Below are 20089 nucleotides of genomic sequence, written 5' to 3'. Positions count from 1 at the left end.
TTGGTAGCTGGTGATACAAGCGGAAAGGGGGTGATTCTACGCGAAAGAAGAAGTCGAAAATATAGAATAAAAATTTTTTTTTAATTTTTTCTATCGAGACAACGATCTACAGTGAGATCCGTTATAACGAGACGCGATGAAGTGCACGCGTACCGAGCGAAAATTCAAAGTCGATTTTCTCGAAAACAAAGCCTCGAACGAAAAATTGTTATTCCATATTTTCGACTTCTTTTTTCGCGTAGAATCACTCCCTTTCCGCTTGTACCACCAGTTACCAACCACCCTGTATAATTCTTCGTGCCGCACGTATTTTAAATATCGCGTAAATACATAAAAATTCGCAGTCTAATTACTTCGATAATTTCGTCAGCCAAATTATACGAAATAAGAAATAGATCGATATAAAAAGAACGTCTCATTGAAAAATAGATGTAGGTAATTATGAGCAGAAAATGTCGTTATACTCAGAATGGACGTGAATCGCGTAGGATACTCTGTATACGCTTCATAGTAATTTTTCTAGTACGATAACTTCATTGATCTCGAAATCTGAAACTGCCATGGAGCGATGCACGTTGGATAGCACGGACACGAAACTGAGAAACGAGCGAGATTCCGTGTTATCACCAACTCGAGTCCAAGAAGACGATGTAAAAAGCATGTGCCATGGGACTTCGCACAATATCCCTTTCAGACAGTACGATAAGCCCTCCCGTGTTCTTCAGCCTTACAACTAGAGGTCTGAGTCTTATGCTCTATAGTCCTCCTTGGAGAACCAGTGCCGCTACTTCAATGTTCTTCCCTCTTTTCCACCCCTTGCTCGTTAATATTGTAGCTTCACGCAGCAACTTGAAACCTCGGACAAAATTGCACGGTGAAAGAACTTTACTCCTCTTTCAGCAAATATACTATTGTACATTTAGCAGAATCTCTAACCCACCACGGTATAAATATTAACCATATCTAGGTATTATTAGCTCTTATCTCGTAAAATAAAATTTGCATCCCATTGTGGCTTAAATAACTTTATCTGAATATTAACTCTTAAGGTGTGTTGCGCTATGGTACATTTAGTACAGACTTTTCAACTCACTGTAGTCTTATTACGTATGTATTAGGTCGTCCGAAAAGTTTCTTTCCTTTTATAAGGAAATAATAGATGCACAGCATTTTTCGTTTCATATTATTTTACTGAAGTACGTATGATCCATCTTGTTCTATCGAAACGATCATAATGGTTCATACGTAATTCAGTAAAATAATATGAAACGAAAAATATTGCGCATTTATTATTTCCTGATAAAATGAAAATGTTAACTCTTACTAACACTTGGTATATCGATGTTCCACTGGTGCTGTCTAACTATGATAATATACAAATTATTTTTACCAAAAAAGACGAAGGAAGGGAGAACGCTAATAGAAATAAATTGTGAAATAACGTGCTGTGTTAAATCGATTTCGTCGATCGTATCGAGGCTTATGCCAGTTACAATCCTTTTGTCCACGTACCAGCTCGATAATGAACTGTTAAATACATAGAAGCCTGTTGCGTAATTATAATACGAACGACAGTTACTTGAATGTTTCATAAGAGGAATTTCGTTAATGTGTAACTATAATTGGCATAATAAGTTCGCAGGAAATTTTCGACAACTATTTTAATTAGCGCTAATTCGTTGTAAATCTTTTTAAATAAGAGATTACAATCTTTTTATAATGTGTTTCTTCTCAGGCAGGAGGCGCGTTTCATTCTTTCACTTTCAGGGATAAAAAGAGTGAAAAAAAAAAACACGCGTTTCACTCGGATGACGCAGACTGTGCACGATGTGCATTGAAAAGCGAACTTTCACGTTGAACTTGGCAAACGCGAAAAGAGTTCGCGGATACCGCTGACAATTAGCGTGACGTTTATCAGATTCTTCTCAATGTTATCGTAAGAGCGACGAGTCATCAGATTTTGACACGGCCTCCTTCTTTCCTTCTATTTTTCGATATTCCTGCCTTCGGTTTCGTCGTTTTAATCTCACGTCACCGTGTCAGCATCTTTTAACACAGGTCAACTAGCTTTGGGTCCGCGTCGCAACCTTCTTATTAAAAAATATGACTCACTCAGAAGTCACATTGACGAAACCGAAAATTGCAAGGTGAAGCAAAGCGACAGCCAGGCTGCGGATATTCGCGCAATTTTATATTTTTATGAACATAACTAAAAAAAAAAAAAAAATAGATTCTAGATAGATTCTAAAACGAATTTATTTCGTCCGCTAGATATTACAATAAGTATTCTAGCTTGAATATTTTACATATTACGCGCATTTTGTAGATTTTTTGAATTTTTGATTTTTTGTTGATTTTTTTTACATTTTTTTACTTAAAACCAAAAAATGCATAAACGTAGCCATAACGTTGCGAGAATTATTTTTGAAGGTTTACATGGAAGCTCGATATCACTCGTATCGATGTTCTCTTGCGATGGACGAACTTAATCGGGCCAAATATAATATGCAGGGTGGTCGGTAACTGGTGGTGCAAGCGGAAAGGGGGTGATTCTAGGCGAAAAAAGAAGTCGAAAATATAGAATAAAATTTTTTTTTTAATTTTTTCATCGAGACAACGATCTACAGTGAGATCCGCTATAACGAGATGCGACAAAGAGCACGCGTACCGAGCCAAAATTCAAAGTCGATTTTCTCGAAAACAAAGCCTCGAACGAAAAATTGTTATTCTATATTTTCCACTTCTTTTTTCGCGCAGAATCACCCCCTTTCCGCTTGTACCACCAGTTACCAACCACCCTGTATAATTGCTTTTTTAAATGTTGGGCATTAATCGTGTACTTGGCTAATGAACTTGAAAAGCTTAGAAAAACTGGAGTTTATCGGTTCGACTTCTGAAAAGCTGATATACAAAAGTGTATGAAATATATTTTTGCAAAACAGAAGCTCTTCCGCTCACTTTGTGGGGATTAATATACGAAATTAACGAAAAACAATTGTATAATACACTTTCGCAAATATTTCATTGAGTATAAAATACGTAACCTTCAGTAAATTAAAAGCCTTTTGACGTAGAATTTTTTATATCGTTTTTGTCCATTTGCAAGTAATTTAATCGAGAAATTGATACGCTTATCATTTCAAGAGTCTTGTAATTCGATGAGAGGTTCTAGCGAGAAGTGTAACGTATATGTCTACCTTTTTACTTAAATAATTGAGAATAATTCGAGCACAGGTATTCTACGAAAGTGGTGCTCACATTAAAGTACAAAGTACAGATTTTATAATTTCCTTCGCGCATTACACTTCGCACAGCTTCTAACGAAGCGTGAAATTGAAATGTTATGCTCAACATTTTTCGTTTGCATCGCGAATTGTGAAAGGGGAAGAATCTAAATGAGATGATAATATTCCGTTGTGAATTATAAATATACGATAGATTATTCTTCGACAATGAAATTAGAATTGTTAAACGTTAAGGGTAATAGCAAAAATAATACTGCAATTCAAGATTCAAAATAAATGAAACTAAATAGAAATTGAAATATCGATTTGGTCTGTAAATAAACGAATTATGTACTTGCACCGATACCTTGCATCGGGATTTCTTAGTCTTCTTTTCTAATTTTTAATAAAGCTAGTAAAAGCAATTGGTTTTTAAACTTGTAAATTGTTAATAAGAGGAATAGAATATAACTTCTTTTTTATAAAATTTTAAATACTATATTGAGTGAAATTCTATATTAAACGAATAATAAATTATAAGCGTACTTTAACAAAATATTGGAAAATATTAAAGGTTACAATATAAGCGTTTATCGTCCTGCAGTGTCCTGCCATCTAGCGTAAAATCAGGGAATTCTTTAAATAGTAAAAGCAGAAGGTAAATTCCACCGAGTAATTTCACAGGCGAGGAAGTTACAATTGGTCGATGGTAATGCGTTGCCTGAGACTAGCAAATTGTTAAAATTATTGAAATAATTACAGAGAAAGTACATTATATATCAATTAAAATAACATCATAATAAGAAATGTAATATAAAATAATATATAATAAAAAAAACATTTCTTTGTATTTTATAGCTCATAATAAATGTGATAACTGATAGAGTTATGAAATATTATGAAATTTTATATAATTTTTCAAATATCTATGTATACTCTTGTACTCTATGTATAACTCTATCTATAGAAGGATATACGACAGACTGCGATCATAGCGATACGAGATATCACGTTACATTACATTCTTGTAAAATGATGTTTCCTGTTTCTTATTACAAAAAAACTCTGCTGAAGTTATTGAAACGACTTGTCCTACTTTTAGTGACACTGGCAAAATATATAAAAAGTAACGTAGAAACTTTATCAGAGAAAAGTTTGACTTTAACTCTTTCAGCATCGAATCTGTTTTTAAATCTTTTTGCAGAGCAGACATATCGCGCTAGTACTTACGATTAATTCTACTTACTATCTCCAACAGGTAATTTAATTGTAAAACCCGGTGATTCCACGAGAAGATAGCAAACGTCGCTCCTAATTACTAATTCATCGTCCATTCCTACGCTTAAACTATGAACGCTAGTTAAAGTTCCAAATTGTCCGTGTACTTACAAATAGCACATACATGTACATGTAGGTAGATAATTTTCTCAGAAATGTAGAAAATTTGCTTCCTGCGTTTGATAAATTCGATAAAAAAAAATTCATTAGAAATAAACCGAGCTTCGTCGTATGGCACGCGCGTGTTCATAGACACGCGTCTCGATCGTGTTCGTAGATCTTTCGACTAAACAATTCCTCAAGAATCTTTCTTTACCAGCCCGATGAATCTTTCTCCAACATCAATATTCATGTACGAATTCCTTCGAATAAAACGTGCACGAAACTTCCCCCATAAGGATGCAAGTGAATGCAAGAAAGGAAAATGCCAATTCTCAGAGAATCAACACGAAGAAACCGGACAAAAAAACGGAGAGAGGAACTTCTCCTTCTTCCTAACTCGAGCGTAGGTGTTGATCCTCCTGGTATCATGTTCTTTTTCCTTTTTTTTTTTTTCATATTGTTTCCGGTTAGCGGATGCCCGCCATGAAACCAGCTGGCATAACGGAGAACAATGGAAAGCGGATATAACGAAAGGAAAGAGCAAGAACTACGCTCGAGTGAATTAGCATCGGTGATGAACTTAACAATTAATTACTTTCACATATCACGACCGGTCGTACGAACGAGTAGCCGTGCGAAAAACATAGGCGCCCACCACGACGTTCTTTTATGCATAATTAACGTGTCGGTCACGTAAGAGCACTTGTACCCGTAGGAAGCACAACCTATCGGTCGTGTTTAAATAAATCTATACGCATGTAACTGAGGGATATTCATCTTTAACCTTTGTGAGACGATGATACACAGAGGGAGGTTGAGAAAATGTACACGCGCTTAAATAGCGATGAATTATATAGGAAAAGAGAAATTTTTTCATCGAGACAACGATCTACAGTGAGATCCGCTATAACGAGATGCGACAAAGAGCACGCGTACCGAGCCAAAATTCAAAGTCGATTTTCTCGAAAACAAAGCCTCGAACGAAAAATTGTTATTCTATATTTTCCACTTCTTTTTTCGCGCAGAATCACCCCCTTTCCGCTTGTACCACCAGTTACCAACCACCCTGTATAATTGCTTTTTTAAATGTTGGGCATTAATCGTGTACTTGGCTAATGAACTTGAAAAGCTTAGAAAAACTGGAGTTTATCGGTTCGACTTCTGAAAAGCTGATATACAAAAGTGTATGAAATATATTTTTGCAAAACAGAAGCTCTTCCGCTCACTTTGTGGGGATTAATATACGAAATTAACGAAAAACAATTGTATAATACACTTTCGCAAATATTTCATTGAGTATAAAATACGTAACCTTCAGTAAATTAAAAGCCTTTTGACGTAGAATTTTTTATATCGTTTTTGTCCATTTGCAAGTAATTTAATCGAGAAATTGATACGCTTATCATTTCAAGAGTCTTGTAATTCGATGAGAGGTTCTAGCGAGAAGTGTAACGTATATGTCTACCTTTTTACTTAAATAATTGAGAATAATTCGAGCACAGGTATTCTACGAAAGTGGTGCTCACATTAAAGTACAAAGTACAGATTTTATAATTTCCTTCGCGCATTACACTTCGCACAGCTTCTAACGAAGCGTGAAATTGAAATGTTATGCTCAACATTTTTCGTTTGCATCGCGAATTGTGAAAGGGGAAGAATCTAAATGAGATGATAATATTCCGTTGTGAATTATAAATATACGATAGATTATTCTTCGACAATGAAATTAGAATTGTTAAACGTTAAGGGTAATAGCAAAAATAATACTGCAATTCAAGATTCAAAATAAATGAAACTAAATAGAAATTGAAATATCGATTTGGTCTGTAAATAAACGAATTATGTACTTGCACCGATACCTTGCATCGGGATTTCTTAGTCTTCTTTTCTAATTTTTAATAAAGCTAGTAAAAGCAATTGGTTTTTAAACTTGTAAATTGTTAATAAGAGGAATAGAATATAACTTCTTTTTTATAAAATTTTAAATACTATATTGAGTGAAATTCTATATTAAACGAATAATAAATTATAAGCGTACTTTAACAAAATATTGGAAAATATTAAAGGTTACAATATAAGCGTTTATCGTCCTGCAGTGTCCTGCCATCTAGCGTAAAATCAGGGAATTCTTTAAATAGTAAAAGCAGAAGGTAAATTCCACCGAGTAATTTCACAGGCGAGGAAGTTACAATTGGTCGATGGTAATGCGTTGCCTGAGACTAGCAAATTGTTAAAATTATTGAAATAATTACAGAGAAAGTACATTATATATCAATTAAAATAACATCATAATAAGAAATGTAATATAAAATAATATATAATAAAAAAAACATTTCTTTGTATTTTATAGCTCATAATAAATGTGATAACTGATAGAGTTATGAAATATTATGAAATTTTATATAATTTTTCAAATATCTATGTATACTCTTGTACTCTATGTATAACTCTATCTATAGAAGGATATACGACAGACTGCGATCATAGCGATACGAGATATCACGTTACATTACATTCTTGTAAAATGATGTTTCCTGTTTCTTATTACAAAAAAACTCTGCTGAAGTTATTGAAACGACTTGTCCTACTTTTAGTGACACTGGCAAAATATATAAAAAGTAACGTAGAAACTTTATCAGAGAAAAGTTTGACTTTAACTCTTTCAGCATCGAATCTGTTTTTAAATCTTTTTGCAGAGCAGACATATCGCGCTAGTACTTACGATTAATTCTACTTACTATCTCCAACAGGTAATTTAATTGTAAAACCCGGTGATTCCACGAGAAGATAGCAAACGTCGCTCCTAATTACTAATTCATCGTCCATTCCTACGCTTAAACTATGAACGCTAGTTAAAGTTCCAAATTGTCCGTGTACTTACAAATAGCACATACATGTACATGTAGGTAGATAATTTTCTCAGAAATGTAGAAAATTTGCTTCCTGCGTTTGATAAATTCGATAAAAAAAAATTCATTAGAAATAAACCGAGCTTCGTCGTATGGCACGCGCGTGTTCATAGACACGCGTCTCGATCGTGTTCGTAGATCTTTCGACTAAACAATTCCTCAAGAATCTTTCTTTACCAGCCCGATGAATCTTTCTCCAACATCAATATTCATGTACGAATTCCTTCGAATAAAACGTGCACGAAACTTCCCCCATAAGGATGCAAGTGAATGCAAGAAAGGAAAATGCCAATTCTCAGAGAATCAACACGAAGAAACCGGACAAAAAAACGGAGAGAGGAACTTCTCCTTCTTCCTAACTCGAGCGTAGGTGTTGATCCTCCTGGTATCATGTTCTTTTTCCTTTTTTTTTTTTTCATATTGTTTCCGGTTAGCGGATGCCCGCCATGAAACCAGCTGGCATAACGGAGAACAATGGAAAGCGGATATAACGAAAGGAAAGAGCAAGAACTACGCTCGAGTGAATTAGCATCGGTGATGAACTTAACAATTAATTACTTTCACATATCACGACCGGTCGTACGAACGAGTAGCCGTGCGAAAAACATAGGCGCCCACCACGACGTTCTTTTATGCATAATTAACGTGTCGGTCACGTAAGAGCACTTGTACCCGTAGGAAGCACAACCTATCGGTCGTGTTTAAATAAATCTATACGCATGTAACTGAGGGATATTCATCTTTAACCTTTGTGAGACGATGATACACAGAGGGAGGTTGAGAAAATGTACACGCGCTTAAATAGCGATGAATTATATAGGAAAAGAGAATGAATTATACAGGGTGGTTGGTAACTGGTGGTACAAGCGGAAAGGGGGTGATTCTGCGCGAAAAAAGAAGTGGAAAATATAGAATAACAATTTTTCGTTCGAGGCTTTGTTTTCGAGAAAATCGACTTTGAATTTTGGCTCGGTACGCGTGCACTTTGTCGCGTCTCGTTATAACGGATCTCACTGTAGATCGTTGTCTCGATGGAAAAATTAAAAAAAATTTTATTCTATATTTTCGACTTCTTTTTTCGCGTAGAATCACCCCCTTTCCGCTTGTACCACTAGTTACCAACCACCCTGTATATGGAACATCAACGCGATGAATTGAATCATGAAATGCGTACGCGTTTACTTGAATTATTTGCGTCTATAGTATGTGTAAAAATCGATGGTACAACCGACGAGGAGAGGAAACGTAGAATAAATCTACTTTCCAATCGAGGCATTGTATCTGATTCCGAAAACCGAGTTTGTACATTTATTTGGTGTATACGAATTTTCCTAGTTAGCTACGGGAGTAAGCGAAAGACGTGGAATTTTTCGCTTATATTCGTGCGTAGAATAAAACGTAATCGTTTTTTAATCGATAAAAAAAGATTAAAAGATCGTTTAAATATTGATTCGTCTGAATAACTGTAATGTACAATTTTCTATTTACGAACAGCGAAAATATTCGCAGTTACGCAAAATGTAGCTTTTGAAATATATACTTTTCGCAAGAGCCATGGCTAAAGGAAAATTACAGTACGTAGACCTCTGCTAAAATATGCAAAATCCGTAATCTTACGTGTCCGGTGCTACACAGGCAGTCAAGCAACATGAGTAATTGTACACGTCTGGCAAACAATACGTTTATTACCATTACGCAATTGGACAATAGAAAATCTAATATCTCTTTTCATATTTCCTTTGTTACATTAATTTTTATTCTTTCTTTAAACGCAGGGGAAAGAAAGATATGGAATAATGGTGAAAAATTTAAATTCGAGAACTAAATACCTATGTCATTGTTTCACTTATTCAGAATTTTTTCGATTTTAACATCCTGATACACTGATAAGGATTATTATTAACTTTATTATCAGGAAAGATAAAAAAAAAACGTTGTTATTGAGTTGCGTAAGTTGCATAAAAGTTCGAAGACGCAACAGGAATATCAAATAGAATGACACGAACGTAACGCATATTTGCGAAGCTTTCTTTAATTAGCTGTGCACGAAATACGAATACAAAAAATAGATACTACACTGACGAAAACAATACATAGCAATTATTGAAAGTTCCTTGAAACGTGAATGGTTGTAACGTACGATCAGTAAGCGTAAAATAACGGTAGAGTTACCGCAAAACGAAGGCCTTTCATAATTTGTTTTTTAAGCTGATACCGTGTATATCTTTGTCACGTATATTTCAACTACTACGCATATACATACCGCGTATCAATGCGATTATTATGCAACGTTCGTATTTTGTTGAACACAAATGAAAAAAAGAACATTGGATTCGTTCGTCGCAAGAAGATGACGTGTGTCTAAATGTCAAACTGGCATAGTTTTCTTTCTTTCTTTTTTTTTTCCTAAGTTACATTTACATTTTTAGGTTTTCGTAACATCATTTCCTCTCCATACTTTTCAATTTATAAAGTTGACCAACGGTGTATTCCGAGCAGTTCGTGTTTCTAACGCGCGTTGTCTTATCTACTTCATATTCAACAGTATCCTTTTTTCCCACTAAAGAAATATTCAACAGCGTATGTTTCTATTAATAGAAGTATCTTTCCAGCAACTGAAGTGTTCGTCAGTTTCGAACATGTTCATTCTTAAACGCTCAGACCTTTGATCCAGCCATCGATATATACATCAGTTAACCGACGTTAATTATTAATGTAACATCTCGTGTTAGTCGATATACGTAACAAGTCGAACGAAATCAAAATGAGGAAGACAGAATTTCAAATACCGTAAACCATACTAAGGACAATGAACTTTCTAAGCATGGCCTTCAATTCGTATCTCACAGAATCAGCTAGCTTTTCCGCTACATAAAGTTATAAGATACAGGTATAGTATCGCGGTACGGTGATCAAAGTGCTATATCAGATTCGAGGTACTATTCGCGCGTTCACTTATACTGTACGCCTAACACACCGCAAAGAAGTCCGGTTAGTCGAATAAATTCTCGTCATTACTTACATAATTTGATATTTCGAAGTATACGCTAAATGGTTAACCCGCGAATAATATAATATATCGTGGAGCTGCTCGAAGAAAAGGAAGATATTTAATATCGATTCTACATCGTTTCTCAGACGAAGATCGTAGTTTTAGAGAATTTTTCGATCTCGTTTTATCTTATTTATGTAAACCGTTTACAGGCGAAAACTCCTTTCTTTTTAACGTTTGAAATTTGAACGTGCAACACTCGATCGATATATAATTTTACATGGTTTCGACAGTTCTTTCTCTATTTTTATAGTTTTGTCGAGTTAACCGACTCGGGAAATAAGCGGTCCGTATATTCCGTGACATAATTCGGGGTATTGTTCAAATAACCTTGAGACTAAATATTTGTCCAAGATAATTGTCCGAATAAATTTAATTTAGTCAAGTATTTTATAAGTGAAATATAAGAGAAAATAATTCTAACGCTATTTCACTGGCACGGTAAAGGATAATAAATTTTCAATTTACATGTGAAAATAAATTTCCCAATTAGATACTGGATTATTAAATAGAAATAGAATATCGTGTATGATATAAAGATATTACCATAGTCAAGTACAGTTATATAATCGTTGAATTAATAAATGAAGCAAGGTAATTTATTCGTTTACGTAAACTTGCAATTCAAATTAAGGAGACCGCGAGATCGTAAATTCTGGAAAACTATAAAGTTTAATTTATTCAAACAGAGATCGATCGCTATGATCGATTCGAGAACATTTTGCAAAAACTTTCCACTAGCAAGCAATTCGTGTGTAGTAGGTATACGTATACATAACTTGATCTAAAACGTCGAAACAAGTTCTTGAACGCGTAACGCATAAAAAGAAGAGCCTTCGAGCGAATTCAACGAAGGAAGTAATGTGCAAAATCAGGCATGTATATTGAAATGCTACAAATGGTGGAGTGAAAGGACGGAGAAGAACAAGAAAGCCTGTGATGTATATTTTGTCTAAGCAATGGCGTAACCAACGATAAGAAAATTCCGAAAGATCTTATTGCTATCAACTGTATTTCATTTTTCACGGTATATCGTAAATCACAATTTTTACTACGTTAAATTACCAATTCTTTTACATTTATTTTGTTATACAAATATCTTCTATTTACTTCGTATTATGTTGTTCTATTATTCTGTATATTCTTTAATATCAAAAACCTACACCAACTCAGAAAAGTATCTCGAAACACGAAGATAGAGCAATTTTCTTAGTATACAATTTTAAAGGGCACATTTACGAAATAAAATTTCCTTTGCAACGAAACTGTGAAGCTAGCTACGCTAATGTGTAGAATCGCTACGTGGAATGTACTGAAAAGTAGGTGGGTATGCAGTTAGGACACTTATTCGCCATCCTTCAATACACGTTCGATTCGAACAGTTTGAGACTTTCTAAATTTTAAGAATATTTTTAAGATTAAGATTCAATTAGATTGCAGCAAGAAGTAAGAAGAAAAACTGCGGCACTAACGTGGAACGTTGCATGAAAATTTTCAACGGTGAAAGTAAGTAAAAATCGTCATACGAAAGATGAAAATAATACGTGTATAATGGTATGATAAAAATTGTGTAACTTTTATACATAATTAATTTCACCTAACATATTTCCAATATAAGCGTAATATAACCATTTTTATATTTCAAGATACCAGCAACAATATTTTATTCTCGAATAATCAAAAAGAACGTGACGATAGATGCATATCACGTACTGTATCGATACTACCTGACGAATATCCGATCTTGTATGTATGTATAAAATATAGAATGTTGCGGCTTTAATGTTATTCGATATCCTACTAAACGTTGATGCAATTAGAGTAGATAATTATTACTTCAGACCTCTAGATATTTTCTATAGTATTAAATAGTTTAACACTGTGAAATTTAATATACATAACTGTCAATTCATCTTTGCACTTTCTAATGTCTTTTATCTTTGTAAAGGTGAACCTTGTAAAATTATTCTTCTATACCGAATCGTATCTAACGATACTTTAGAGAATTAATTATCCGTATATAAATTTCATGTTTAATCATTTGTTTCTAACAACTATTTATTGTTATATTTTATTGAATATTTTTTACCTTATATTTATCATATTAGGTATGCACAAAGTATAAAACATTTGTCGTGCTATTGAAACGTTTTACGGTCCTTTGTAACTCGCTCAAACCAATTCACGAATGCAAATCAATTGCTTTGCTTATAAAATACCAGACCTGCAATTGAAATCCATCAACACACACCGTTGTATTCGTTCCATCCCTTTTTCACTCTGAAACCTCCCTTCGCTTTCACCAATTCATTCATGTTCATTCGAGCACACGTTTTACTCGTACACACAAGCAAGAAAATGAAAATCTGCCCGTTCGTACGAACAACTTGACCGTGTCAAATATTTTCTATCCTTTCTTCTATGAATCAATCAATTCCATTGAAATTTACTAATTCAGAGTTTCTTATATCCGCTGTACCTTTCGACACAAATCAATATTAATGTACTTTGCCCTACACCAATTTCTTCGCAATTATTCGAAATTAAAACTTCCCTTCGAAAAAGAATGTACAAGCAGCGTTGCAAAAATTTGATAACATAATATTTTTAAACCAATACATTGTTCGTACATTAAAATTTATGTCACGAGACGTATTAATTGGAACGAAAAGAAGACCGACTGTTTACTAATAGAGAAGAATAACAGAGGCAAATGTATTAGTCTTCGATATTAATGTTTACCCTTCTCTTTATTTTGGACGGTATCATTATATTTGTATACTAACTTCGTGTACCCATTGTAGATACTTTTATAATGAGTACGCGAATACTAATGAACGCTGTAATTGTTCGATTTTAATGTACAAGATATCGCAGGTCTTAAAGGCGAAACTGGCGGATGATAGAAAATGGTCCACTTTTGTGTAGCTCATGCACCAAAAATACTTGTAAGAAATCATTCTATAGGTTCCAAGGAATTTATAAAAGTACAATTTTTCATCGGCAACATGATGAGAAAGTTGTAAAAAAGAAGCAGTTAATGCATGAAGTAAACAGAGCGAAAAATTGGTAATCATTAACTTCAAATGATCATAACTTTGTAACAATTGGATGAAATTCAAGAATTCAAACGCTATTCCATAGATAAAAACTGTTTGTATTGTGTGTCAAAAATAATTGACAAAGATAGTTTTCAACATTCTTAGAAAGCGATAATTAACGGTGCATTTATTCGAAGAAATATTATGTTCGTAATTGTACTATGACATACTTATGACAAACAAAAGTGTGATGTATTAAACGTAAAGAAGAATTGTTACACTGTGTTCTTTCCTTTATTTGACCAGTTTGGTATCAGATATTAAAATATAAAAAATGAATGCAGTAAAACTTAAAAATTCAAAAAAATGTAAAAATTACATAAAATACCTGGCACAATTTACCAAAACCACATTAGCCTCAAACTGTAGACTAATCGATTCTCTCAAACTGTATAAGTGGCTTACCGTGCACTTCTTTCTGCTTCGAATAAGGCTTAAAACAAAAGAGAGAACGAAGGAGCGAAGGTGGACTGTCTTATCAAAGTAATAAACTTTTTTCTACAAGATCTTACACGTTCTGTGTTTCTACTACATTTTTGTTCTTATTGAGACCCGTCAAATATAGTATCAAAGTTTCGCCTATTAAAACCTGGGACACCCTGTATACATATAAATAAATAGAGGTAAAAGATAATTCTTTTGTGTGTAATGTAAAGTATAAAAAGATAAGAAAATATGATAAATAAATATCACAGAATAAAGGTAGCGTTCCATACTATTAGCAAAAATTTCAAAAATTGCTTAACATCTTTGTAATGTTAGTCAAAATGTTAAGGAAGATCATCTAACGATGCTAAGAATACTTTTATAAGTACAATGATGTGAATTTTACGTTGTTCGCGAACTGAAGCATGTAATTAATATCAATGAGATGCTTTCTTAAGATTTCATCATTCAACTGCGATAAATAATGAGCGTACATGGTTCATAGCACTCTGTGTATTCTGATTTACTATTGGTGTTATACGCTATTGTATACAAATTTAGAGATCTGAAAAAAATACTAACGAGATGTATACACCGGAAGTTAAAAGAAACTGTATTTCGCTCTACTAAAAATATTGCTTGAACACATTTCTTAGATTAATATACATACATAATTACGTACTTAATTTACGTACACATAATATGCAATGCAAATTATTCTTATTTATAATTAAATACTTATATATACTTTATTTGCAATTATTACAAAATAACAATTAACAACTATTAATATCAACAATAATTACCCTTCGAGGGTAATAATTTCCAATCGTAAAGAAATTTTCCAATTTTAACTACATTAACAAGTTATTATTTCAAATTGTAAATTAAGAATCAGCGTCGTGTGTAACAAAAAATTACTTTTTCCTCGTTCAAACACAAATATAATTTCATCGTTATATAAGTAAACTTCTCCGAAAGATATTTTAATTTACAATATATTAGAATATATAATTTGTAGATAATATGATACATAAAAGAATATTCTGCAAAGATAATTTACGCACCAGGAAGATTACTCAAATAATCGTTTATAAAATCTAAAGGATAGCCCAGTGCGATTCTCTTCATGATCCTTCGACATTTATCTCGATACTCGATTATTTCATTCTGTTGCTTAGTAGTAATTTTTCCGTCAACATGCTCAACGTTCCAATAACAAATTTCAATCAATTCAACGTATTAAAGGGATATTATAAAATTATCGTAACAGCTTACGTAATTTGGAAACTATCTTCTTCGTTAATTATAATATATATTATATTCTATTATATTTTTATTCTAAAGTTATCTTTGTTATTTTGTAATAAAAAATCGAAATATTTGCAAATGATTTACCTTAGCAGGCTTATCCATGATACGATAGGTGAGCGAGTCGCGATGACCGGTTGCGATGACGGCGCCCGCCTTACGAGACACGCATTGCCCCATATAGATTCCCCAACCTTGTCCCAGCACAATCTATACACAATCAAACAATGGTTAAATCATATTATCTAAAATCATCATGAACATTAATTGTCCAATCCGTCCGTTCAATTGTCCAATTTTAATTTCGTGACTGAATGTTTCTGTTGGTAGCATATGTAATATCGTAACGATAATATATTTTATTCAATATGTATATATGACAATTATATGATATATACATATATGACACGATAAATACATATGCATATACATTTTACAAGTAAATAATCGTAAGCGCAAATACACGCGTGAAAAGTCAAAACTTTATTCTCAATTATTTCGTCTATATTCTCCAAAATCCAATGTTATATAAATCTTATTTGACGCTGTCGTAAAATTTGCATATTTGAGTTTTATCAAATAATGATCAAATCGTATTACGAAAATGCAATAAAACTTTGAAGTATTATTCCTAGATATCTGTGATTTAAATGTCATGAATTTTACAATATGTTTGTGACTCTAACATCAGAGTATTAAATATCAGAGTATCACCAATAACAAGCAAACTATACTGTGTGTGTGAGAGAGAGATACTTATATCTACCTTGTTTGCAGTCAAGTAAATTATTACAGTCAATATGCGTAGAATAGAAAAAGGACAAGAAAAACTTGATACTGGAAAGAGTATCTTCTCGCAAATGGGTATATGCATGTATAGATTCGAATAGAGCGTATAAGTTACATAAGGATGTAGAAGATAATGTGCGAGATGCGTGACAGAGATTAGAAAAACAAGTGGGCAGGTACCTAAAGAATCAAGTAAGTGTGAACATGTCTGTAAAAATAAATACCATGTAATATTGTATTACACGTGTAAATATCTTTAATTTACAGATATAAAAAAAAAAAGAAACAACTGCAGTGTTATAAATTCTGCGCTATTAATATTAAAGTATCGAGTAACTTAGATTCTCAGATGTTGTTTCTCATAAGTTTTAAAATTCTACAGTGAAATTTGAGTTAATTGAAAATATAATAAATATGTAAAAGTTGAGAGATAAGTATTTGGTCATATATTTAATAAACAGACATGAGCAAACAACAAAATTATATCTTCAAAATCAATTACTGTGATTTTAACAGCGAAATTGATGATGAATATAGATTTATTGCAGTACATATATAGAGTCATAACTCTTGTACATATGACACTTTAAAAAGTGATATAAACGATTTCAATCCAATTACAATCCAGTAAAACGATTTAAAGCCATTTGTTATCTTCGTGTAGTATATGTAGTGAAAGTTATATTCCATTAAGGATGAAAATCGCTTCTGATGATTCGGTCCTAATGTGAATTATAACGATGAAAATTATATTTTGAAATAAATTGCAACATCTGTTAGCTCAATTTACAAAAACCGGCAGCTAAAATTTTCAATCATTTTTAAATAAAAAAATACTATTATTTAATAATAGTATACTTAATAGATCATCTATATTATAACGTTATCCATATCTCTACAATTATAACAGACGTGTATTTGGTAATTTTATTTACTAAATCACAGTGTTACGTTTCTTCGTGATCAAAGATTGGGTATTTTAAAAATACCTATTAGATCTGCTCTCAGAAACAAACACCCAACTGGTTAACATTATTAATAGTACTTCCACATAAATACCTCCTTATATGTACCAATCAATCAAGCATGAAGCCAATTAGCAGAATTATGCAACGTTATATTAGCGTCAATTTTGCTTAACACAAAATTTAATGATGGATACCTAATGATAATTTATTATTTCACTTAATGTCGAGTTAACGAAATATAATTACTGAAGCGCGTCCAAAATATAGTTACTTGTTACGATATTTAGTAAGTAAAATAATTATCTATATAGATTCTATTTTTTAAATGATGTTCACAACAATATGAATTTGCATGAATCTTCATCGATTACAGATTTTTATTTGAACTTACGATCTCAAAACGAGTGTAAATAAATCATTCAGTTACAGAATAATTATATACTAATAGAATATAATATATGTAATTACGAATAAATGAAATAGAATTAAAAAGATCGAGATATATATCTTTCAGGTCACATGATGTTACAGAGAGTTAATAACTGCAAAACGTTGGTTTCCAAGGAAAATCATACATAAATTTCTCATCCAGATACAATCTTTCTGATTCGTAATATCTGAGAGCCAGCTAAAGTTTCCCTACCTGCTAAAGAAACGATTCCTATTAGAATGCGAACTGAATACGTCGTATCATTATGAAAGAACAGAATTACGCTATCTATTACAACCATCAGAGCATCTAATGTATCTCGCATTTTTTTCTTGCTTTTCAATGAATTTCCTAACGAGCAAAACGCTTTAATGAGATTTACGTTATCGTAAGAACCCTGACGTATAGGCGAAAAAATAGATATGAAGTGAGAGGTAGTATCTTAGGAAGGAATTTAACCTTAAATACATCAAATCAATGGTGAAAGGTAGAGGTATATATCGTGATTCCAAGATGTAGGGCGATAAATGGCACTGGCCCAATTCACCACATTCGGAACACTCTCAATGCATGAACCCCATTTGTTTGGGAAGCGTTACCAATTTCTTCTACGTGGGAATATCTCTTATGATTAGTCTTCGAACGTTTAAAATTGAAAATTATATAGAAAATACGTGACACAAATTTTTCGCAATATGTTATGTATGATAGAAAAGATTTTGTATGGCATATCACAATTACATTGGTGATGCTTCAAACAAATACGAAAATGTTCATAGAAGTTGCAAGATATTCATCGAAAACATACACTTCACAGAAATCATAAAATTATTTAAACAATCAATAATATTCGTTATATTATAAATAGACTGCGAATGTTTATGCAATTTCATATTTTTACTAATATGATCGTAATATATCGTTTATTCGTTTATTTCTCCTGCATATGTTCCCCAATTATTAGAAAATTAATTCACTTTAGGTCACTATTTGTTAATATTGTAAAAATGCTAAGTTGCTCTTAAGCAGCAATCGACTGTGAAGATTCATCAGAAGTCAATGACCAACGTAATCACGAATGTACTTTCACACTGCTCCAGATATGAAAGAGGAAAATGAGGATAACTGACATAGACCATTAGCGACATATCTTATGTTAAGTAAAAAGATCATTGCAAAGTAATTTAATGAAGCCCTTTGAATATCATCAATTTTAATTTTTTCTTTGATTCTTTTAACTTATCTTGTGAAATTATTCGTGTATGAAATTTTTTAATAAACTCAGAAGTTGTTTCTTCTATTGAAAATATTGTTTTTTCATTTTCATAATTACAATATATCACTAATATTAATAACTTGTTTTTGTTAATTTTATGATCTAAACCTTCTAATGTAAGAATTATTGTATTACATCTAATGTTAAAATTGCTTTATTTTACAAAAAGTTATTTAATTTAGAATAAGTAATTTAGTAACAAAAAATACTGGTTAAATAATACAAATGTACTGTTATTATGTATGATTGTGAAAATTTTAATTATAAAGTTTGTATATCGAAATATATTCTATTATTTCTAAAAAGAAATAGGAATAGGAAATATTTCCAAAAATGTTGTACAAAAATGGAATATTACACTAAAAAAAAAAACAAATAGTTAAAACGAATAAATTTATACTCAAGAAAAGATATCATTTCCTATTACAAGTTTTGGAAAAATCTTTAAACGAGAGAAGATATGCAAAGCCAGAATCCGCATTGAGATAGTTCAAATGGAGGACCCTACCCAGTTTCATATCCTGCAATCGATACTGACCGAAATATTGAAGAGTCGGTGCTTTAGACGAAAGACACTTTCAATGTACTATAATAAATTGTATCGAAAAACGTATACGTTGTAATAGGAATAAAATTTTTTGAATATATAATACTATTTAACCTTATCCATATAATATTTAAAACTGATATATGTACATTGTACATACTTGCATATGTTCGTATCACAATCGCGCATTTTAAATTTTTTAAGCTCCAATACAATTTACTCGGCATACATATGTATACTTATTATAAACGTGGTCGTAATTCCATTTAACGTACTAATTTAACAGAATTTACATTCACTTCAAAAAATTATGTCATACGAGACAACTACTGTCATATTCAAAAAGTAAAATTATTTAACCAATTAAAAAATAGATGTTAAAGAGAAGAGAAAGAAGAGAAAAAGGAAAAAAGCGAAGAAATGAAAATGAAGAGTTTTGTTAGTTGACCATAGAAAAGATAGACCCTGGATGCATTACGCATGCACCTTAACCTTTTGTAAACACCTCTTTACCAGAAACTATATTCGGAAATCATATTGTAATTTGTAATACACTCGTGTTTACTCACACAAATAAAATTCCGTGTGGCCCTATGCCTGGCCTGTTGTATAGCTGTCTCAAAAACACTGGAAAAAATAAATTGTTCTTTTTCACACCAAAAACTTGTCACAAATA

At 32.3% G+C, this 20089-nt stretch overlaps 1 protein-coding gene across 15 annotated transcripts in view; it reads right to left on the bottom strand.

The window, feature by feature from the left end:
- Positions 1 to 20089, bottom strand: part of LOC100740891 (putative mediator of RNA polymerase II transcription subunit 26) — a 73254-nt gene that overhangs the window by 52551 nt on the left and 614 nt on the right. For 14 of the 15 annotated variants that reach the window (XM_033319473.1, XM_033319476.1, XM_033319478.1 and 11 more), the window contains exon 2: positions 15491 to 15613. In XM_033319473.1, the coding sequence (XP_033175364.1) occupies positions 15491 to 15583 (93 nt within the window). In that variant the 5' untranslated portion in view covers positions 15584 to 15613. Of the gene's footprint in view, positions 1 to 15490; positions 15614 to 19982; positions 20041 to 20089 lie in introns of all 15 variants that reach the window. The other variant, XM_024365912.2, reaches the window with a different exon arrangement.

This window comes from Bombus impatiens, unplaced genomic scaffold (genome assembly GCF_000188095.3).
Source record: "Bombus impatiens unplaced genomic scaffold, BIMP_2.2 scf_0155, whole genome shotgun sequence".
In the NCBI taxonomy this organism is placed as follows: Eukaryota; Metazoa; Arthropoda; class Insecta; order Hymenoptera; family Apidae; genus Bombus; species Bombus impatiens.
The sequence above is the reverse complement of the archived record's forward strand: the minus strand, read 5'-3'. Positions and strand labels throughout refer to the sequence as shown.